General features: G+C 41.0%; 1 protein-coding gene across 1 annotated transcript; it reads right to left on the reverse strand.

The window, feature by feature from the left end:
• Window positions 1–8,864: 8,864 nt before the first annotated feature.
• LOC129743565 (uncharacterized) lies at window positions 8,865–9,641 on the reverse strand. Its single transcript, XM_055735604.1, has 2 exons — window positions 9,334–9,641; window positions 8,865–9,269 (listed from the first exon to the last, which is right to left on the reverse strand). Exons 1-2 carry the CDS (start codon window positions 9,593–9,595, stop codon window positions 9,121–9,123), a joined length of 411 nt encoding a protein of 136 aa, XP_055591579.1. The 5' UTR covers window positions 9,596–9,641; the 3' UTR covers window positions 8,865–9,120.
• Window positions 9,642–23,925: the final 14,284 nt, after the last annotated feature.

The raw sequence follows: 23,925 nt of genomic DNA on the forward strand, positions 1-23,925 counted from the left end.
TACACTATACCAGCACATCACAAAGCTCTAAATCAGAATAACAAATGCTTTATTTTCTAAGCATTCAATTGACATCACACAAGCTTGCTTTAACACTTTTTTGCACTATGTAAGCACTACAGTGGCATTAGGTCAAAGCACATTATCATCGGTTGATGTTGAATTGATGCAAATTTAGGGCACCGGTTACTAAAAATTTGATTCAAATATGGCTTTTTTTTAGATTTAACGCGGACCTGATAGGTTCACACGCAGAGTCCGTGTCAAATGTCAGAGCCATGGAAGTCATGAGTTCGATTCCAGGTCATCTTCAGTCGGAAAAAAAATATAATGAAGGAAATTCAACCCGAGTGATTCCCTGATTTAATATGCATAAGCGAATACAAACAAATAACAAACTTAGTATCATGGCAGAAAAGTGAAGCCACATAAAAATCGAAAAAATATTATTTTTTCGCATGATTGAACCTCATTTGAACGCCATTTGCTTTTTCCCAGCATTTTGCCCGCCAACGCTATAGCATCAACCAATGCTAATACAGTGCTTTTATAGGATTATACCAGTTTCTGCACTAAAGCAGCTATTAATTTCGCCAAACCTGGCTCACAAGGCTAATATGATGCACAGAATCAAGCTCTATAGCTGACGTTAGAGCAGAATTGGTGCTAGATTTTAGTGCTTATGGTTACTTGGGATTCGCTTCCCTAACCAGCCTCAGGATTGATCTTTTTTGGATTCCGCTTAACTTTCGTCTTGACCAATTTTACCACTTTCACAGTGCATGCAGACCGTGGCCTTCCACTACTTCCACCATGGACATGTTTCATCAAGGAGAAAACGTTTAACGCGGTAAACAGTCGCTAGATGGCCTCTAACAGCCGCCGCAATTTGATAGATTTTTGAACGAGAAGCAATCTGGTCTTTATCTTTTTTTGTGTACATTTTTTCGTTTTAGCGTATGCCAAGGTGTGTACATATAGAAGGTGTCACTGTTAGTCAAATTCTTGAATCAGCCATGTTGGTTTTTCAACTGCGGACTTCAAGGAGTTTGTTTACTAACAAAGCCCTCGATTCCTTTCCCTAGTGCAGGAGTGATTCGATGTAAGCGGATAAAGAACTGATGAGAACTTGCTGCAATCTAGCGATGACTCATTAAGATGGACCTCAATCATGCTACACAATCGTATCGATAAGTGCCATCAACGCTGGGGAAGCTAGCTATGTTTTGAAAATTCAAACACCGATTTAGGTGAAAGGCAATTCCAATTTTATGGGGTAATCAGCGGGCAAGCGGGTGGTTGAGATTTTTTTAATCGATGGAAGTCGTCATAAACTCGTTCTGGCTCCCACCAGGAAGAGTTATTTTCTGATCGGAGAAAAATTTGATGGGCGGAAGCAAAACAGCTAAATTTGGTAGAGAAACTTTCGTCAATGATTTGTATTCTTCAAGGGAACATCAAACGTAATATCACCGATTTGGGAGCAGAGCTCCGAGGGGCGGAAGCTGTAGCCACCGAAACCGGAACTGTCGGGCTATGATCATCACCGGCACCAGCGAACGGCGAAGACAGAATCCGTTCCCGGATAAAAAGCTCCTTGACGTTTTATGAACGCGTCAGAATGGCTGTGATGTAACCCATGGTGATACTGATCTCCCGCAGATATTCCTTGGGGCTTATTCTGTGACTCGAGTTACGTGACTTACAAAATTTCATATCGTTTTGCTGGCTAAAATAGCCTCTCTAGCTTCGAAATTTTCGTTCGGATGAGCTGTTAGTGATCTTCAGAGCTCATCGATACACAAATTTCTTTTCTGAAGCATTTTCTGGAGTCAGCACGAAGAAGTGAAATTTCGTGAGTCACGTCACTCGAGTCGCAGAATAAGCCCCCTTAGAGGTTCTTGTCGTTACATTCGAAGGAAGGGCGCCGAGTAGATTGAAACACCCATTTTAGCAGCGATCTGAAAAATCCAATCAAGAAATCCTAACGAAAACAAATCTACCAATGTTTACAAACAAACTCACTGAAGCTCACCGTGCACTCCTCGCCTACGTACTGACAAAGTCAGAGAACCTTGTGTTCTTATATCCTTGGCATAAACTGTACTTCTGCATTGTTTACGTCAATTGACAGAAGAAAGGTTGGAGCTAATACATCCACAAAAAATATCTTCAAAAATCATCAAAAACAAACCAATACTGACTGCAAAAAAAATTGCATTTTTAATGCGGTCATACCAAGGTTATGAACAAACTAAGTTTCCTGACTTTTGCAGTCAGTAGGCGAGGAATTCGCGCTGAAGTGAGGTGGAGCTCTTTATCTTTGCAAACTAGCAGTGTGCTTAAATTAAAACGTAAGCCTAGGTCTTAACTGTTCTACGGATTAAAGGTAAACAAACGCAACGAAAATATCAACATGGCTGATTCTGAAATTTGGAGGATCGGGTCACCTTCCATTTATTCCCATTGGGTCGTACTGTTATAAGATTTAATGCAAAATTATGGCATCCGATGACTTAAAACTTCTATTGAGTTTAGTAGAATAATTTAAAAAACATATAAAACAATGATTGAACTTACAAATAAAATTAACAAAATTTTGTCAAGTTATTTTTTATTCGTGGCTGGTAAACGGTGGATAATGTGCAACACGAGACCCCATAGTGGTCATATCACCTCTTATTCACAACTCCTATCTCTACCTCCCCGTGGTACCGGCTGGGATGCGAGTAACCTAAGCGGAGATCGGGTACCCAACCCCGGTGGATGATTTGGTCGCATGCAGACTGAGAAGGTGGCCGCACGCGTCTGTTCCCCAGGTCAGGGGCGGCGTGCAACAACAACCGAGCGTCTGTTCTCCAGGTCAGGGGCGGCTCAAACAGCGTCTGTCTTGCAGCAAGCGGCTGAATTTATGAAATGCGGCTCCCACCAGTTAAGTCCAAGATGGCAGCCCCATCGCGGGATAGGGACTTTAGGCTAACAACCTACTGCTCCCGATTCATAACTTGTTACGGAACCCGAAAGAAATGACCGATCTGGAACTTTGGCGACGACTTTTAGCATGAAAACACGGACACGAATTGGAACTTGGAATGTTTTAACCCTTGCCCAACAAGGCAAACTGGAACAACTTGCTAGAGAGGCAAGCCGCCTCAAGCTTGAAATTCTGGGACTGAGCGAAGTCCGTTGGCCTTATACTGGAGAACACAAGACACAATCCGGGCAAGTCTTGCTTTACTCTGGCATACGAGGAGAACATGCTACTCGGGAACGAGGAGTTGGTTTCCTGTTAAGCCCGCAGGCCTACGCGGCCCTCATTAGATGGGAGCCGATAAACGAAAGAATAATCGTAGCCAGATTTAGAACACGGGTTAGAAACCTTACAATGGTCCAGTGTTATGCGCCAACTGACGTTGCCGATTTGCAGGAGAAAGAGCAGTTTTACAGTCAACTGAACAGCGTGGTAGAGAGAATTCCGAAGGGTGACATTCAAATCCATTTGGGCGACTTCAACGCAAAGATTGGCTCCAACAATCAAGACCTAGAGCGCATCATGGGGCGCCATGGCCTAGGACAGATGAGCGAAAACGGAGAGCTGTTTGTAGAATTTTGTGGCAATAACAACATGGTGATCGGTGGGTCGCTCTTCCCCCATCGACCAGCACATAAGGTCACTTGGGTATCCCGAGATGGCCGAACAGAAAATCAAATTGACCACATCTGCATCAGCCGAAAATGGAGAAGGAGCCTTCTGATGTCCGCAACAAACGAAGTGCAGATATTGCATCTGACCATCACCTCGTCCTTGGCAAGATAAGACTGAGAGACGCGCGTGTCCAACGGCGCGAGGAGAAAGTCGGGTGTCGATACGACGTCCGCCGGTTGGAGAATCCAGAGGTGAAAAGGGCATACGTTGAACAGCTAGAATCCCGAGCCTCGGAGCTGCCGACAGACGGAACAGTCGAAGAACAGTGGTGTGGAATCAAGAATGCCTTTATCACGACGAGCCATGGTACTCTCGGTAAAGTTTGTGGAAGAAGAAGTGAATGGATGTCGGATGAAACTTGGAGGATGGTCGATGATCGGAGAAAGGCGAAAGTCGGAATTGAGCAGGCATGTACCGGGTCAGCCAAAGCAGCCGCCCGCTTACGATATGCGGAGCTGGAAAAGGCAGTTAAACGAGCTTGTAGAAGAGACAAGAGAGCCTGGACAAACTCCATAGCCGAAGAGGGAGAAAGAGCCGCCGCCAATGGAGATATCCGATTACTTTATGACATTTCTCGCCGCCTCAGTGGTTCAAGGACTAATGCAAGAATGCCGCTGAAAGACCGAGCAGGTCAGTTATTGACCGATCGAACAGATCAGCTCAAACGATGGACTGAGCACTTCGAACAACTCTTCCGAGTCACGAATAGCGATGGCCAACAGAACCCGCAGCTTGAAGCGCCAACAGTAAGTCGCATAAATGGCGTCAACTCGGAAGCGCCCTCGCTGGCTGAAATAGAAGCGGTAATCAAAAACATGAAATCCAACAAAGCACCTGGGATCGATTGCATCCCTGCTGAAATGCTGAAAGCCGACCCTGCCCTGTCAGCACAAATGTTGCACCGTCTTTTCGCTGACATCTGGGATACTGCAACATTCCCGGCCGACTGGATGCAGGGTATCCTCGTAAAGGTCCCGAAGAAAGGAGACCTGACAGAGTGCGGTAACTGGCGAGGCATAACGTTGATCTGTACAACCCTCAAAGTACTCTGCAAAGTGATCCTGAACAGGATCCAGGAGAAAATCGACGCTACACTCCGACGGCAACAAGCTGGATTCCGATCCGGACGATCATGTGTGGACCACATCACGACGCTACGAATCATACTGGAACAAATCAACGAATTCCAGGACTCTCTTCTGCTGGTGTTCGTTGATTTCGAAAAAGCATTCGACCGACTTAATCATGAAAACATCTGGGCGGCTCTAAGGCGACGAGGGGTCCCAGAGAAACTAGTCCATCTCATCGAAGCACAATACGAGGCATTTTCGTGCAAGGTCTTGCACGATGGTGTCTTGTCCGAACCAATCCCGGTAACTGCTGGAGTGAGACAAGGATGTATCTTATCACCGCTACTTTTCCTCATCGTAATGGATGAGATTCTGACTGGATCGATCGACTGTGCACCGAACCGAGGATTGCCGTGGAATCCTTTAACAATGGAGCAACTGAACGACCTTGACCTGGCTGACGATATTGTTTTGCTCGCCCAAACACAACCGGACATGCAGAGCAAACTCAACGACCTCACCGAAAGTTCCAAGGCAGCAGGTCTCAAAGTCAATGTCGGAAAGACCAAGTCGATGGAGATCAACACAGGAAATCCCTCCAGTTTCATGGTAGCTGGGCAACAAGTTGAGAAAGTGGAGTGCTTCCAGTATCTTGGTAGCCAGATAACGCCTGATGGTGGTACCAGGAAAGGCATCGAAACCCGGATCAGAAAGGCCCGATTTGCGTTTGCGAGTCTCCGAAACATCTGGCGGTCACGCCAGATCTCTCTACGAACAAAAATCCGAATCTTCAACTCAAACGTCAAATCCGTATTGCTGTACGGGTGTGAAACTTGGTGCACATATGCGGTGACGACGCGAAAACTGCAAGTATTTGTAAACCGCTGCCTGCGGAACATCATCCGCGCTTGGTGGCCTGGCAACTGGATCTCGAATGAGGAACTATATCGCCGGTGTCATCAAAGGGCGCTAGAAATCGAGATTCGGGAACGTAAGTGGAGATGGATTGGGCACACGCTGCGAAAAGATGAAAACGAGATTTGCAGAGAGGCGCTTGACTGGAATCCAGAAGGTCATCGAAGAAGAGGCAGGCCCAGAAACTCGTTGCGGCGAAGCCTAGCCGCTGAAATCCGAACAGTCGACGAGAATCTTGACTGGGACCTGGTGAAGTCGCTGGCTCCGGATCGTCAACAGTGGAGGACTTTTACCACGGCCCTATGCACCGGAGGATCGGCGCGGGATCATTAAGTAAGTAAGTATTTTTTATTCGTCACTTTTATCACTATTATCATTTTACCATTTTTATTATTTTTATCATTTTTGTCATTTTCGTAATTTTTGTCATTTTTGTCATGTTTATTATTTTTATCATTTTAGTAAGTTTTGTAATTATTGTAGTTTTTTAATTTTTATAATTTTAGCAATTTTTATAGTTTTTGTCATTTTTGTAATTTTAGTAATTTATTTAATTTTTGTAACTTTTGTAATTTTTGTAATTTTTGTAATTTTTGTTATTTTTGTAATTTTTGTAATTTTTGTAAGTTTTGCCATTTTTGTCATTTTTGTAATTTTTGTAATTTTTGTAATTTTTGTAATTTTTGTAATTTTTGTAATTTTTGTAATTTTTGTAGTTTTTGTAATTTTTGTAGTTTTTGTAATTTTTGTAATTTTTGTAATTTTTGTAATTTTTGTAATTTTTGTAATTTTTGTAATTTTTGTAATTTTTAAATTTTTATAATTTTGGTCATTTTTGTCATTTTTGTCATTTTTGTCATTTTTGTCATTTTTGTAATTTTTGTCATTTTTGTAATTTTGTAATTTTTGTCATTTTTGTAATTTTTGTAATATTTGTAATTTTTGTAATTTTTGTTATTTTTTGTAATTTTTGTAATTTTTGTTATTTTTGTAATTTTTTGTAATTTTTGTAATTTTTGTCATTTTTGAAATTTTTGTAATTTATGTAATTTTTGTAATTTTTCATATTTTTGTAATTTTTGTAATTTTTGTCATTTTTGTAATTTTTGTAATTTTTGTAATTTTTGTAATTTTTGTAATTTTTGTAATTTTTGTGATTTTTGTAATTTTTGTAATTTTTGAAATTTTTGTAATTTTCGTAATTTTTGTAATTTTTGTAATTTTTGTAATTTTTGTAATTTTTGTAATTTTTGTAATTTTTGTAATTTTTGTAATTTTTGTAATTTTTGTAATTTTTGTAATTTTTGTAATTTTTGTAATTTTTGTGATTTTTGTAATTTTTGTCATTTTTGAAATTTTTGTCATTTTTGTAATTTTTATAATTATTATAATTTTTGTCATTTTAGAAATTTTTGAAATTTTTGTCAGTTTTTTAATTTTTTTTTTAAATTTTTGTAATTTTTTTTATTTTTTTTAAATTTTTGTAATTTTTGTAATTTTTGTAATTTTTGTAATTTTTGTAATTTTTGTAATTTTTGTAATTTTTGTAATATTTGTCATTTTTGAAATTTTTGTTATCTTTAAAACTTTTGTTATTTTTGTCATTTTTGTCATTTTTGTCATTTTTGTCATTTTTGTCATTTTTGTCATTTTTGTCATTTTTGTCATTTTTGTCATTTTTGTCATTTTTGTCATTTTTGTCATTTTTGTCATTTTTGTCATTTTTGTCATTTTTGTCATTTTTGTCATTTTTGTCATTTTTGTCATTTTTGTCATTTTTGTCATTTTTGTCCTTTTTGTCATTTTTGTCATTTTTGTCATTTTGGTAATTTTAGCCATTTTTGTCATTTATGTCATTTTTGTCATTTTTGTCATTTTTGTCATTTTTGTCATTTTTGTCATTTTTGTCATTTTTGTCATTTTTGTAATTTTTGTCATTTTTGTCATTTTTGTCATTTTTGTCATTTTTGTCATTTTTGTCATTTTTGTCATTTTTGTCATTTTTGTCATTTTTGTCATTTTTGTCATTTTTGTCATTTTTGTCATTTTTGTCATTTTTGTCATTTTTGTCATTTTTGTCATTTTTGTCATTTTTGTCATTTTTGTCATTTTTGTCATTTTTGTCATTTTTGTCATTTTTGTCATTTTTGTCATTTTTGTCATTTTTGTCATTTTTGTCATTTTTGTCATTTTTGTCATTTTTGTCATTTTTGTCATTTTTGTCATTTTTGTCATTTTTTCATTTTTGTCATTTTTGTCATTTTTGTCATTTTTGTCATTTTTGTCATTTTTGTCATTTTTGTCATTTTTGTCATTTTTGTCATTTTTGTCATTTTTGTCATTTTTGTTTTTTTCGCTTTTAAGCTGTTCTTTTTTTTCGGTCCTATCATGTACAGGTTGACATATAAAATTCGACAATGCCATTTTTCTCAATTTTATACATTGTATCTTTATCTGTGAAGCTTCTTAAATTTCTTGTGTTAATCTTAAAAATCCTTTGCAAGCCAAATGTAACTTTCCCGAAAACCAAAAAGGTCCTCAAGATGTTTGCTCAAGATTGATTTACTATCGCAGTCACTGGAAACCTCCGTCGTAGAAATCACACACGTTGTCCAAGGTTGATACGTTTTTTGTGTGTTGTTATTTATTCTTTTGCCAGGCATGACATTGGTAAAATTATAACAACAGAGCTAGCTAACACCGAGAAACCGAGAGCAGGTTTCCGATTGCATCCTTTCAGAGAAACAACACACAAAGGCTGGATCTCACCTGGAGACAACGCGTCTAGGAAAGGAAAAAACCTGAAGTCCTTCCGCAGAACAAAGACCCAAGACAATGGTGAATGTTTTCCAAAATTGTACAATTTAGTTCATTTTGGGTTTTGTCTGTTGAAAACGTGCGAACGGACACAAAGACGTTGTGATTGTATCTATTATTCTACTCTTTTATTTTCTGCTTTGGTTAAAGCGCATTCATCGAGGAGAGAAAACAAAGATGCGAAACTTCCAAAGGACAAAAAGGACCTCCACAAGAGGACCAGCTGTTGGCTGTTAGGTGCCTTGGAGATGAGCTAGAACAACGAACAAAAAAAAAGTTGGTACATGCTCATGTCCCTTGGTTCTATGAATTTTTATAGTTTCAATTTTACATCAACGAAGCGATCGGTTTTTCCATTCACCAGGGCCTAGAGATGGACGAGATTGGCGGAAGGCGGAGGAAGGAGATCTGAATTTCTGATTTCACGCTAAATCGGTTCTGAATGGATGACGTCGTCGGTTCAGGCTGAGCTGGAAATCCAGAACACACAGGGAAATATTTCACGCTGTGCTGGAAATGTTTGTTGACAACGGTTGAGTGAAAAAATTCGAAAGATTTTTAATTTGCAAAACCTCCCGGATGTTTGGTGCTGATTCGAGGGCATTCGAGTATTTATTTCAAGGGCACCATTTGACCTGAAAATCCTTGACAGAGCTTGTCAATTTCTTCGGCGTCGCTTCCAGGGTCTGTTTTCGGTGCCTTTTTCTGCTGACACGTCCCGGACTCCAAACTAGGGGGAAGCACGAATAGTCGCGTTTTCTCTGTGAGGAAAAAGTAACATTAAAATTTCAATAAATTTAGAAAAAAATCAAATCTGAATTTTACCTTTCTTTTTTTCGAAAGGCTTGATTTTTTCCATTTTCTTGTGCAGCATCAACACTTCCGGACCACATACCGGGGGTGAAGGAATTCGATCGAAACGATTCAGTTCGACCAATTTGTTTGTTGCCAGATCCGGGTTGGACTGGAACCGGCGGAAGCGAAAGCTTCCCCGAAAGTGTGCCGTCACCGGTTGGGGATCCTTCAGCGGCTGTATCAGATCCGTGGAGCGAAAGTGGGAAACTACTGGCAGTTCACTGGGGTCCATGTTTATCGCATCGGAAGACAAAAACCACTAAAACTGCCCACTCGGAAACTTCGATCAACTGTCAAATATTTATGTGAAAGTGTAAATAATATAATCGTTGTGAAAAGGGGCATTTAAAAAACCTTGGTCGTAGTTGGCTAGTGTAAAAATGTAAAACAACCGCATAGAAACTACACAAACTGTAATTTACAGCTGTCTGCTTTCCCTAGTTTGGTGACTTTACCATTCCCTTAAAATCTAACAAAACTTCGCATATCCGAAATGCTGCCTGTGCAAATTGGGGGAGCATTTTGGATGCGCGGGCGTCGATTCCCGTGTGAAAGACCAATCAGTTAAGTATAGTATGTCTGTAAAGTATGCGTCGCTAGCCAGAACACTTATGAAAAACCACCTGGCAAAAGTACCTCTAAATTGAAATCTGGAAAGTCTGCTCTTGGGTCTCGGTGAAAGAAACCGCTTACAGACATCCCAGACATAAAGAAGGGCATGAGTACGGACTAAGCAGCTGCCGGAAGAAGCGGAGATGAAGCAGCTGGAACAAAGGATAAGGAAAAAATCGCTTGATAAACGGAACCAGATCGTCCATGGGCCCTAGGAGTACAACATTTCATCGGCTCACTGATTGCTGAGGAACAGAGAGACTGTCTCGTGAATCCAATGCTCATGCAGGAGCTAGTCGAAAAGCTTCCGGTTACGTGGCATATGGAGTGGGCTGCCTTCAAAAGCCAGCAGCACGTTGGAAACATTTGGTCTGATGACCATAGCCATGGAGTAAAGTCTCCTACGAAGCTCCCACCTTCGGTAACATTCAAGCGGATTCAGACAAGCGTAAACCAAAAGGCACAGGATTATTTCTCACCAAAAAAAAATCCACTCTCCAGTACCAGTACCAGTAGAGGATTTTGAACTCTTACAGCCCCAATTGCTGAGAAGCCTTGGCAATCTACGAGTTTGTGTACCACTGAAGCTCCGCGAAGGCGGCCTGAAAGATCCGATCGGTGACAAGTGCAGTTTAGATTTGGGTGTCTACGGATGTGTTTCGGAAAGTCCGACCTCGCCTGCAGTAATTAATCTACACCTTGGAGCGATTTCCGATCCACATCAGGAAATGAACGACCAAATGCGTGACTAGTACAAACTGGGGAGATCAGGTGTTACAACTCCTAACAGTATTCTGAACGATAAGGATGACAAAACTCCTGCAGGAAACAATCCGACGATTTGAATCAGGCATCGGATTCGAGACTGGGCTTCTCTGGAAGACGAATGACCTTGACTTTCCTGACAGCTACCCTATGGCTACCCGTAGAGAAGAGTGTTTAGATAGAAGGTTTTCACGGGACGCACAATTGGAGGCGAAAGTTCGTCAGCAGTGCGTAAGGGGTATGCGAATCAATGCCACATTAGAAGAGCTGACATCTGTTGCGCCGAAACGGGTGTGTTATCTCCCTCTTGGCGTCGTAACCAATGCTAAGAAACCGGGTAGAATCAGATTAAGGTCGACGGGGTATCTTTCAACTCGAATCTCCTCAAGGGACCAGACCTCTTAACCACACTCCTTCAAGTTCTCTGCCAGTTCCCAGTAGCAGTGTGTGGTGATTTAGTTTTCCGATTGCCAATCTCAATGATTTCTCTTTCGTGAGCATCCAACGGCGAAGCCTAAGGTCTACATCATGGATGTGGCTACATTTGGGTCTACCTGTTTCTAGTCTTCAGCCCAATTAATTAAAAACCTCAACGCACAAGAGTTCGCTTCAGAATATCCTCGAGCAGCTGTAGCCATTACAAACAACACCTTAGTAGTCGGGCAGTTTCATGTCGATTGACGAAGCGGTGGATGTCGTTACGAGATAAAGCTGGTGCATTCCAAGGGCGGTTTCACACTACGATGCTTCTTGTCCAACGAAGCGGAAGTTTTGCGAGGAATCGCAGGGTTCGCTGAGGTCGAAGACAATGTTCTTACCCTGGAGAAAGGGGAGACATCAAAATCGCTACTGGAAATCAAGAGCCTACCGAGAGACGATGTTTTCATCTATTCATTCGCACTTCGAGATGACCTCGAACAAATCCTAAACGAGCAGCACATTCTCACTAAACGCCAGGTCCTCAAGGTAGTAATGACCTTGTTTGACCCTCTTGGTTTCATCTGGTTTTTCTTAGTGCATGGGAAAATCCTCCTGCAGGATATCTGGGCCCGAGGAACGAAGTGGGACGAAAATATTTCGCAACAAATCTACGTGCGATGGCGCGAATGGACGAATCTGTTCCCAGACTTAGACAAAGTGCGAACTCCCCGATGTTATTTTCCATCTTCATTCCCAAAAGTTTCGACAATATGCAAATACATGTCTTCGTAGAGGCGAGTGAGGCCGCTTTCTCCAGCGTGGCTAATTTCACTTGGAGATGGTAGAGTGGTTCAAGTTGCTTTCGTTGGATCCAAAACTAAGGTTGCTCCGCTTACGACAATCTCAATTCCCCGTCTCAAGCCAAAATCAGCCGTTCTAGCAACACGTCTCCTGAATTCGATATCAAGCCAACACACCTTTCGCATAGTTTAACGATACATGTGGAGCGACACAGGAGTCAGGCCTAGCGTGGATTCGTTCTAAGGATCACCGAAAATACTAACAATTTGTTTCCGTACGAGTCAGTGAAACTCTAATGTCAACAGATCCGAAAGACTGGAGATGGGTTCCATCAAAAATGAACGTGGCTGATCAAGCAACTAAATGGAAAGAAGGACCACAACAGAATCCATGGTTCCGAGTCCTAGAATTTCTCTACGAACCCGAACAGCGATGGCCGAAGGAGGGCACTGTTCAGACAACAACTGAAGACCTTCGTACGGTACACTTAAACCTTGGGAACTTCACTCCAAATCTTGCGATCATCGACATAACTCGCTTCGTTCCATGGACCAAATTGCTTCGAACCACGACCTTGTTATATTGACTGGGAACTAGTTGGCGATCCAGCTGGATCCAGCTAGAATTGTTCACCCAGAAAGAACTCGAACGTGCTGACCGTCTGCTTAGGAGAATCGCTCAAGCGGAATCGTCTCCGGAGGAGATTGCGCTACTCTCCGAAACACAAGGCTCACCTGAAAATTGTTACAGCGTCGCCAAGTGGTCCAACACCATCTACAAGTATTGGCCGTTCCTGGATGAGGATGGTGTTCTGCGAATGCGCAGCCGTTTCGGTGCTGCACCACTCGGACCAACAGAAGCTAAGTGTGGAAACCAATGCCAAAGTCGATTATCATCACCTCATCGAAGTTTAGGTACATAAGAGGTCTGTTATATTAGCGATTCATAACAACGATGGTGAGCTTCAACGATAGACAGCATTCATGCTTCCGCTCTTCATGTCGAGCTTGGCCTACACACTAAGTTTCCCGCGATTTTACCCATATAGTTCTTATATTACATTTCTGATCTTCGACAGGTATCATCATCGTTTTCGACACGAAAATCGGGAAAACCATCGTCAACGAGATCCGACAACGTTTCGAGATTCCCAAGCTGAGGAACCTCGTCTACTAGGTGGCGCAAAGTGTTTCTGGTGTCAGGTGATGAAGGCCCGGTCACGGCCGTCAGCCATGGAACCCCTCCCAAAGTTTCGACTGACAGTTGCCCTCTTCGCGTGCCTGACCATCCGTGCTGTACATTTAGAGGTGGTTCACTCGCTAAGCATTGATTTTTTTTTTATTTATTTTTTTTTTATTTTATTTTTATTTTTTTTTTTGCTTTATTGGTGAATATGAACCGTATAAGTTAAAAAAAACTGTTGTCGGTCTTAAGTTGAGCATAAAGTTTTCACTGTGTGTGCTTAGGTACTTTATCTATCTTAACTAACTAAACTTATTGACTACTACTCATATAAGGGATTATAAATGAAAGGATGAAAGGATGGGAAAGGGAAGGGGAAATAGGATCTAGGATGGGAAGAAGGTTCTTCAAAATATCCCACACCAGGTTGTGCGTAGCAAGGAAACCATTTCCTGTCTCCAGTACTCCCAAGAGTCCATAGTTTTGCAAGTTTTACCGCGCTTGCATTCGCGTTGCTTCGGTGGATGACGAATTTCTTGGGAGGGCTAGGCGTTTTAAATTTGTTTTGGAATTGGCAAAGCCTAGTAGCTCTCTACCCCCCGACTAGCCATACCAGCTATGTACAGTATGGTTTCGTCAAGGTGGGTGAGTGTTACTAGGCTAAGTTTCATTAAATAGGTATCGTTTGAGTTGAAACTTAAACAGCGGAAAACTTCTGATATTTTTTATGTAAGGAGGTAGCATATTAAACAGATTTAGGCCTTTATTCAAGAATTTGTTTGAAACAATCGTTGTTCTTCTTCTGGTTATGTAAAAGTTAGAGTTGGCATTGCCTCTAGTATTGTACGAGTGTATTTTCGATACGAAAGTCGGTGTAATGTTTGTTTTTATTAAATTGTTTAAGATTCTATAGATCAAGAGACAATTTTCAAATTTATTCAGAGTATGCAAAGAAAGCACATTGGCAGAGTAAAGTTGACTGGTCGGAAAGCGAACTGGCAGTTTTTTTTTACAATTTTTAAAGCTCTATTTTGTAATGTAAAAAGAGGTCTCAGATGCACAGAAGCTGCACATCCCCATATACTGTTCATATACGAAAAGTGCGGATGTATGTAGGCATAATATACCTTCCAAGCTATGTTCTCAGAAATAAGGTTTCGAGTTTTCTTCAGTGCAAAAATGTATGAGATAACTTTGGAGCTTACTCGGAGTATGTGTTCGTTCCATCGAAGATTTTCATCAATTAGGGCATCCGCAGCAATCGCGAGCAAAGTGAAAATGCTCACGAGTTTAATCACTTCCATACCGCACCGGGGGTTAGTATGAAGGTGAGCAAAATAGGGCCGTTGCCGTCGGGACCGACAAAATCACCAAATTTGCTCACTAGAAAGGGGCGAGAGCAAACATGCACTGAAAAAATTCTACCGTTTTAAGCAGAATTAAACAAACGACGTCGCAGCGTGTAGATGTTTGTTTATATTTATTTTAAGGAAAAAATTAAATGAGATTAAAATTGTGGATGGATTTTTTTTAATAACCAGTTGAATTCGCAATTTCGTTACATTTTTTCGGGTTTATCCAGGAATTGAACGAGAAAATGCAAATGCTGGTTCTGATGGTGAGTTATTCATTTTGTATTTTATATTGTTTTGGATTTTTATCTACCTATGAATTTTGATAACATTTTTTCCTTTCTCACTCTATTCTATGTGGAAGTGCTGAATGAGCTTCCGTTGCCGGATGAACAACCTTACATCGAAGCCTTGTACCGTTGTTTATTTCGAAGAACGCAATGGGGTCTGACTGGAATTTCCAAAAACATCAAGAAAGCGATGACACATGCGAATTTGATATTTAAAATTGAATCTTCTCATTCCTTGTCATTTTCTAAACAAAAATTCATTTCTTACAGATTCAACTTCTGGACTTAAGGTTAGTATTCCAGTTGAATACCATTGTGAGGGGCTAACTGATGAAGTTTTTAACATATGGCAGAAGGTTGCCGACATGTTGAAAGAAAGTGGAGTTACCGTTAAGAATATTTTCTAGCCCTATACTTCGGCTTCAATTTTTGTTTACTCGATGCTGAATCAATTCGAAGTGACGGAAACGAATACGGCCATCGGTCTGATGAAGATGCTAGTAGCGATCAACTGTATGTCAAAACACGAGCCGAGGGCTTCAACGGAGTTGTTAAAAATCGCATCTTGGGCGGAAACTTTTTTTTTGCGCAAAAACTACTTCCATAAAATATTTCCGAAAAGCGACGATTGCTTGTAATAATAATCGAGACCATCAGTGCGCTGTGCAGGATTTTTGTATCCAACCGGCCAATATGGGTGACATTCCAGAACTGTCCCTACCGATTCGGCTTTCGAAACTCGAGGTCTCTGAAGTCTCAATAAGTTTGCAACAAATGGGACCCAGTTTTTCGGAGCAGCAACTATTTCAGTCAGCACGTTTAATAGAAAAAGAAGTTGAAGATTTTTTTGAAAAGTATGATTTTAATATAAATATAATAAACAAATAAAGTTGAATTTTAGTTCAATTGTTTAGTTTGTTGAATTTTGTATTTCGGGTCAATGTGTTAGGAAATATAAGTGCCCGGCGTTTTGAAAGCAAAATCGAGCTTAACTCGAAAATATATTCTTATCTGAACTTATTTTATTCAATCAATTTAATAAGTTTTTAATCACAATCCAGCAAACGGGTGACACGGAATTGGAAACACCGGTAGGGAAACTGAACGCTTTACCGAAAGGATCAAAGTTAAATCGGTCGCCGAAAACAACCACCACCGGTTAAAAGCGGTGTCCTATTGATATGATGACGAGGTCAAGCGAAGCAAACATCCTGTTCGGAAGTTCTTGCTGCATCCATCATCAGACCCGATTGCTGGTCGTCGAAGCTGCTTGGCCTTGCTGCTGCTGTACGGTATGTTCAACCAGGATTTAGACCTTGACGTCACGTTACGGATAGCAGCTAACCCGTCGAATAACTGCCAACAACCCCCAGGCCCTTTTAAGACCAACATTAATCGAAATTTTAGCGAAAAAACTGAGGACTTAAATTTACTCGGTCCGTATTAATTAAAGATTAAGATTTTCTTCAAAAGTTTTCTCAGTGCAATGCTAAATTTGAAAATAATTTTGCTACCGCCCGGTGCGCGAAAGAGTGTGTATCCTAAAACCGGGCCGCTGAAATGAGCAAAACCGGGCCGCGTTTACTCACTTATTGGTGCGTTTGCTCTTAGTAACCCGAGATATTTGACTTGTGAAACTTGTTCTATTGCTATTCCATTCACAAGAATAGGAATTTTATCGGATTTTAATTTTTTCACCAAAATCTTGTGATTCACACAATCGAAAGCTTTACGAATGTCTATAAAGACACATGCAACAGTTTTTCTCTCATCAAGGCTATCTGAGATTGTATTTATAAGATCAGCACACGCACTTAAGGTGTTTGATTTGGGGACGAACCCAAATTGATTGGCGTGAATAAGGCTATGTTGTTGACAGTGCTGTTCTATTTGGTCAAATAACAATCTTTCGAAGGGTTTAGAAAGGGATTTAAGACCAAGGAATATTGAAAGAAGGTAGTGCCGAGAGCCATATTGGATTTTTTTCGTGACATCACTGTTGCCAAGCTGTCGAAGGTTTATACTGGTAAACTCAAATTTCAAAGTTAAACACATTAAAGAACTAAATTAAATGCCAATTTGATTCGGATTGTGTTGTAAGGCCACTTGTTGATTGTGCTATGAGGTTTCTTTGTGTTTAATAGACTGCAGTGTGTATTATTCTTGAATTTGTTATTGAATGCACTGTCATGCTCTATGTGAAACGAGCAAAAATAATAATTTTCCCCTTTCAAAAGGTCTGATTGGTAGTTTATGGCAGTGCACCTCATCGTCATGATTTGAATCTAACATGGTGTACCATGAATTTCTAATTTTGAACAATTAACCCCAATAAAACCATTGCAACTTTGGTTTACTAAATTCCATATTAAAGATTGTGGTTTGATTCGAAAAATACTAATTTTGGTTATTTTATGTTATCAACGATACAAACCTAACTAGATACAACATTTATAAGCAAAATTTTGAACTAATTATCAAGTTTTGTCAATTTGAGTTAGGATACCTCAGCAACTTCAATCGTCTGAATTAAAGCAAAACAACTACTACATTCAACTTTTTTAGTATCAGTCTTAAAGAACAATAATATTTCTAGAATTGTGTGCCTTCAAAGTTGAAAAAATCTTCAAATTTTTTTAATTGCTAACAAAAAAGGAAAAATGTCTATATAAATTCACAGATTATTGGCAACAGTGACGTCACAGGCGGTACTAGTACTAAAGCAAGGCTGCCTCGGCACTACCTCCTTTAAATATTCCTTGATTTAAGACAGAAATTGGTCTGTAATTAGTTATGTTCGTTTTATCACCACTTTTATAGGCAGGAATAACTTTAGCACATTTTAGAACGTCTGGAAAGGAGTTTGTTCTTATACTTTGATTCACAAGTTCTGTGTATTTTTCAATGTATTTTTGTTTATATTTTTTCAAAAACTTGGTTGATACTCCATCGATTCCTGTTGCAGAATTATTTTTAAGATTATCAATTTTGTGGGACAAATAATCTTGTGCAGTAGTAGAGAAAGAAAACTGGAATTCATGACTTTGGAAATCGGTTTCGGGGTCAATCCAGTTGGTCATAATTGTTTGACTAACGTTTATAAAAAAATTGTTGAAAAGTTCAGAGATGGTAACTTCATCACTCAATAATACACCTCCTACGTTGATTACAAACGTGGAATTGGAAGATGATTGCTTGTTGAATACCATTTTATTGATATTACTCCACAATTTTTTAGGATTTTGCAGGCTGTTGGTAATCAGACTGTCAAAGTACTGTTTTTTCAACAGTTTCGATTTATTTCTTATCTGATTTCTTATTTTTTTTGTATTCTGAATCAAACAAAGAATTCTGCCTTGAGGCGTGGTACAATTTTCTTTTTTTTACTATTAGATTTAGTATTTCAGAATTAATGTAAGGCTTTTTCATTTTCTGTGTTTTACGAATCGGTAGTGTCTTTGTATTCTCACAAATTACTTTATTATAGTGTTCAACAAATTGATGAAAGTTCGTTACATGTTCAATACTGAGACTACTCTCTAAAATTTGATCATACTGTAGTACAGTTTTAGCAGTCTGTTCAAATTTGGTCTTAAGAATTATGACCTATATAATGGCAGTTCGCCGTTTCGTTGCGCGACGTGGTCCACCGAAGGAGTTTTTTTTTTTATTTCTTATTTATTCAAAAACCAAATTTTTATTACATATTTCAACTGGCAGCTTTTGTTTTCTCTAACTTAAAAATGGTAAAAAAAAATCTTATAACTTATCATGTTTTTCTGTATCCTGATCATTAGAAATTACTTTTGGAAAATGAACACGTAAAAATGTCTATACAATTTTCCTAAGCAAAAGAGGTAGAATTTTACAAAAAAAAAAATGAAAAAATCATTTTAAACCACTCTTTTTTATTGCAGCTGCTTTCTCTCTCTCTCTCTGATCCGGTGTCCGATGGTCACTGGGACTGGATACTGTACGCATTCTATACACTCTTTTTCATCGTAGCTGCTCTTTCTCGTGTTCGACGTCCGATAATCTCGATGGGGCTAGATTCCGAAATTGATGGAGCTGCTATAACAGTTGTTTTCCTGCTCTTCTGCTTTTTCTTTTTGTTATCTTTTTCAGAAGCCGAACTTGGGTTGGATATAGTTCGCTTGAGGTTGACCTTCTCCGAGTCCATCTCAGCATCACCGTCGTCGTCATCGTCGTCGCCTTCCACTCCATCATCGTCCTCGTGATCGTCGTCGTGTTCATCGTCGTCTTCGGCGGTGCTCACTGTTTCAACGGACGGTATTGATTTCGTGGTAACTGATGATGTGAGTTCTATCTCACCGATGGAAGTGAGCTGTATCGGGGCTTGTATACTTTTAGATTTAATCGGCAATGTAGTCATGTTCGTAGCGATATTGCCGATGTTAGAAGTTGCTCCGATCGTCGCGTTCATCAGAACTTGACTAAACGATGGTGGTTCGGATAGTTTTTGTGCATTTGTATTTTTTTCTCCTGCTTTAAGGCTTGTTAATTTGGGACACTCAGCCTTGAGATGGCCCTCGCACTTGCAGAAAAAGCACCGGTTTCTTAATCCCTCATAGAACAACCTAACTTTAAAATGCGCGATGAAGATATTTGGAGGGAGCTCCTTGGCGACCTCCATATGTACCCCTCGAATACCGCTGAAAACGGGGAAGCCCGAGTGCGCCGTAAACTTCTCACGTACTAGTTGCCGAATCGTACCGAATTGCCCCAACACCGCAGCGATCTCCTTATCCTCAATTTCAGGCGGTAAATTGAAAACACGCACATATCGAAATATACTGCTGGCAACATCCAGTCTGACCGTAGTTTTTGTCCCATCTTGGTAAAGAAATGGATATTCGACGTCCATTTTGCTCACAAAGCTATTGAAACTTGCTTCATCCATAAACTTCACAAAGAAGCAACGCTCGTTTTCGTCCTTGTACAATGAATGGACAGTTGAAACCTGTATCTCCAATGTGTTCCCGACAAAAACGAAGACGTCCAAGTAAGCCGGCGGCTTAGCTGATACACCGAAAGCTATTTTAATGGTATTTTTCCGCGTTTTATCCATGTCGAAAGACTCCGAAATCGATTCCGTTGAAGTTAAAGAAAGAAAAATATTATCTCACTTAACAGAGAAACAAGTTATATCACGTGTGATCGCATCGACGTCCGAGCGTGAACTGGAGTTCGGACAACGCTACTTGCTTTAAAGGTGCCAGCAACATTCTGAAGGAGGAAATCGCTGCTAAGACCAACGCCCTGGCTCTCACGTTTACCAGCGCAGAAACTAGCTGGAAGTTCATCCCACCTGCCACTCCGCCCATGGTCGGGGCGTTGGAAAAGCTGGTCCACTCAGTCAAGGTCCCCTGCGAAGCCCAAGGAATGGTCAACAGTCGACCGCTCACCTCATTCCATTGGAGTCGGCCGACCAAGAAGTGTTGACTCCAAACCATTTTATATTGAACAGTTCAACTGGAGCGAAGATTTTACCAACGGAGCCGGTGGATTACCGAACAGCGCTCCATGGCAGCTGGAAACTGGCGCAGTATATAACTAATCAATTCTGGACGAGGTGATTGAAGGAACATTTGCTCATGATCTTTCGTAGAACTAAATGGTTTGAGTAAATCAAGAATCTGGAAGTCGGTGATCTGGTCATGATGCCTGACGGTGCGATACGGAACCGGTGGATTTGAGGTTGAGTGGAGCAAGTAATTCCTAGACGTGACGGCCGAGTTAGAGAAGCCGTAGTTCGAACAACTTCGGGTATTAAAGCTATCCGAAAGGCAGCCTCGAAATAAGCTGTTTTAGACGTCGTCGAAAAATATGAACCTGAAGCAGTGGATCAAGACTTGCACCAAATTTCATGGCCGGGGGAATAAGACGACAGGGAATGATCAGCAGAAGTCGTACCTACTATGGACTCTTCAAGTAACTGCTATAATTTTAACCTGTATATAACACTCAATAGACCTGTCTCGAACGGTAACGAGGCATGGATATTGCTCAAGGAGGACCTGCGTACATTCAGAGTATTCGAGGACGAGTGTTGCATCTGAGTAGTGTGCGTCCGATCTCCTGATCGAAGCTACCAAGATGAGGCATCATCTTCTGCGTAGCGGAGGTCAAGGGTTGCTGCGAACGTGAGTAGGATACCCCAATGACGGGGGGTATCCGAGTAGTGCCACTCTAGACTATACCTTCTTCGTAGCAGACCTCGACGGAAGAGGGTTAACCACTGTCGAGGGATACCTACAGGTAGAGAGGCTCTCGATGCCGGGCGAGCCTCTCAAGTCGGTGTAGGATGTCGTCACCGTCGGGAAGCATCCGAGTCAAAGCGTTCAAAGTCCCAAACGTGTGCCGTGACAGGCGCGAGTCCAGGACAAGCTGCATTCGATCTGGCACACAACGGGCCAAAAATCCTAGTATTGCTTGCCAAGGGGGATAAAGTAGACCGGACAATGGCCGGAGAAGACTGACCCCATCGACGGGGGGCTGTCGAGTAGAGTGCGTCCGATCCCACGGTTTGAAGCTATAAAGATAAGGCATCATCTTCTGCGTAGCGGATGCCGTGGGTGCGCCACGATCGTGCGTAGGATGCTTCACCTTCGGGGAGTATCCGAGTAGAGCGGTTTTCAACGGCAGAAGCTGCGAGGATAAGACTATACCTTCTTCGCAGTAGAAATCGTTGAGAAAGGGTTATTCCACGTTCGGGGAATACCCACGGGTAGAGTGGCTCTCAACGCCGTATGAGCCATTTGAGTCGGAGTAGGATGACGTCGTCGTCGGGAAACCATCCGAGTTGTTGCGTTAAGTTCCACGCGTGTGTCGTGACAGACGCGAGTCTAGGTTAAACTGCTTTCGATCTGGCAAACCTCGAACCCTGGAGATAAGTGGTCGGGCTTCGAGTCGTTAGAGGAGAGGTCAGGCCTCGAACCTCCAGGCGGAGAGGTTTGTGTGGTCAACCCCGAGTCTTTATGATTAAGGGGTCGGGTCTCGAGTCGTAAGAGGAGGGATCGGGCCTTGAATCGTGCAGAGGAGAGGTCAACCTCGAGTCGATGCGAGGAGGGGTCGGATCTCGAATCGTTAGAGGAGAGATCGGGCCCCAGGTCGCGAAGACGAGAGGTTTCTGTGGGAATCTCGAGTCATTGCGAGGAGATGTCGGTTCTCAAGTCGTTAGAGGAGAGTTCAGGCTACGAGTCGTAAGGATGAGAGGTTTTGCTGAAAGTGGTCTCGTTAATGAGTATTGCTTGAAGCGCACTAGCGCGAATAGAACTCCCACTATTGAAGTATAGTGTGCTAAACAGTTCGAGGTGGGAACCAGGTCTGCGGCCCCAGGTGGAGTTTAGGGAGTAGGGGGTATACACGGAGTATATCATGAGTCTTCCCATTGTACCCATGGACCCAGAGTAGCAAACTGGGGGGACGCGGTGGTTCGTCGTGCCTTGGAATACAATCCGTAAACCGGGATTTACCACCTGTGGTTACCAACTAATAAAAAAAGGACGAGTGTTAAGAACAATCTTTGGCGGAGTGCAGGAGAACGGAGTGTGGAGGCGAAGGATGGACCACGAACTCGCGCGACTCTACAGCGAACCCAGTATCCAGAAAGTGCTTAAGGCTGTCCGGATACGCTGGGCAGGACAAGTTGCGGAAATACCGGGCGACTGTCCTGCAAAACAGGTGTTCGCTACGAATGCGGTAGGAACAAGACGAGCAGGAGCGCAACAAGCGAGGTGGTTAGACCAAGTTGAGCGTGATCTGGCGAATGTGGGATGTCCGAGAATTTGGAATTATGCTCGTCAAGTTATGTCGTGAGACGGAATACTACGAAAATAAAAATGAAACCATTCCCTCAAAACCTAAGACCATTAAAACGCAAACTTGTTTCTAGAAAATTGAATAGGTTTGAGGTTCATTATTGGCTCAGATTAAATAGAATATCATCATTCGACGAGTTTGGATCTGCCTCGACCGAGAGAAGAAGGTGATAGAAAACCTAGCTTTTGTTAAGAAGCATGCAAAAAAAAACTAGAAATTAAATTTGTGAATGAGATTTGTCGTAGATATTGATTGAAATCTCTGTTCGTTCAAAATTAAATTGAAAATGAATAAAAAAAATATTGACCTCTTTCACTCACATAACTCAGAAATCTGTGCTCAAAGCTTAGAGTTCATACAGGCACCTAAGGTAATTTCCATGACCGAGCGCCTCGCAGTCTTTTATACTTATCAAATCACCTCGTCATGTATGAAACACCTGTTCAAAGCATGTTGACGTCGTAAACATTAAAAGAAGCAAAAGGTGACTGTTTAGTATGTGTTGTATTTTACTTAGATGTTGACAGCGACACCATTTCAGTTCACCCTGAAGAAAGAAGGTATCATACAAACGAAGTCAGCGGGCGTAGCGTGAAATGTGAACCCAGATCCAGTGACGGCTAGGACGTGAAGAGCCCAGAATGTGCACGGAACCAGAAAGCTAGTGGCCCACGGTTCAGATGCCTTCAGATAAAAGAGGGGTACTTGCTGGGGGCTTTCATTTTTTCCCCCGTTTGAAAATGTCAAAGTAAAATCATATCGCACCATTCGCTAGCATAAAGGTAAAAGGTGTGTAATTATAATGAGACTCTAATAAACAGGCGCATAATTGCATAATTTTTTCGTTCGGGCTCCATCACTCTGGAAAAAAGTGGCGTCACTCGAGTGGGCTTCTAGCTTTCTAATTAAGCTGGCTGCTGCCAGTTCGTAATAAGCGACCATTTCGCGTTCCCTCGGAATATGTGCTCTAATATGTTTTTCTCAACTCTACATCAGAGCTGGGAAAATTAATTTCTTCAATTACAGCTCCTGATTATCACTTATTTGTGCATTGCGCTTCAGTAAATCGGGAAATTACTTGCTACGATTTAACATTAACACTCTAATTGCTGCTTGAGCTATAAATTGTTGACCATAAGCTCATTTTCGTATTAAAGTTCAAAACTTAATTGAATCGAATTGGAAGAATAGAAATTAAAAAAAAATTGAAAACAGGATACTGGAAACTAAAACCAAATCACTAGAAAACTAGAAAACTAGAAAACTAGAAAACTACAAAACTACAAAACTACAAAACT

Source organism: Uranotaenia lowii, chromosome 2, assembly GCF_029784155.1.
Source record: "Uranotaenia lowii strain MFRU-FL chromosome 2, ASM2978415v1, whole genome shotgun sequence".
NCBI classification, from domain to species: domain Eukaryota; kingdom Metazoa; phylum Arthropoda; class Insecta; order Diptera; family Culicidae; genus Uranotaenia; species Uranotaenia lowii.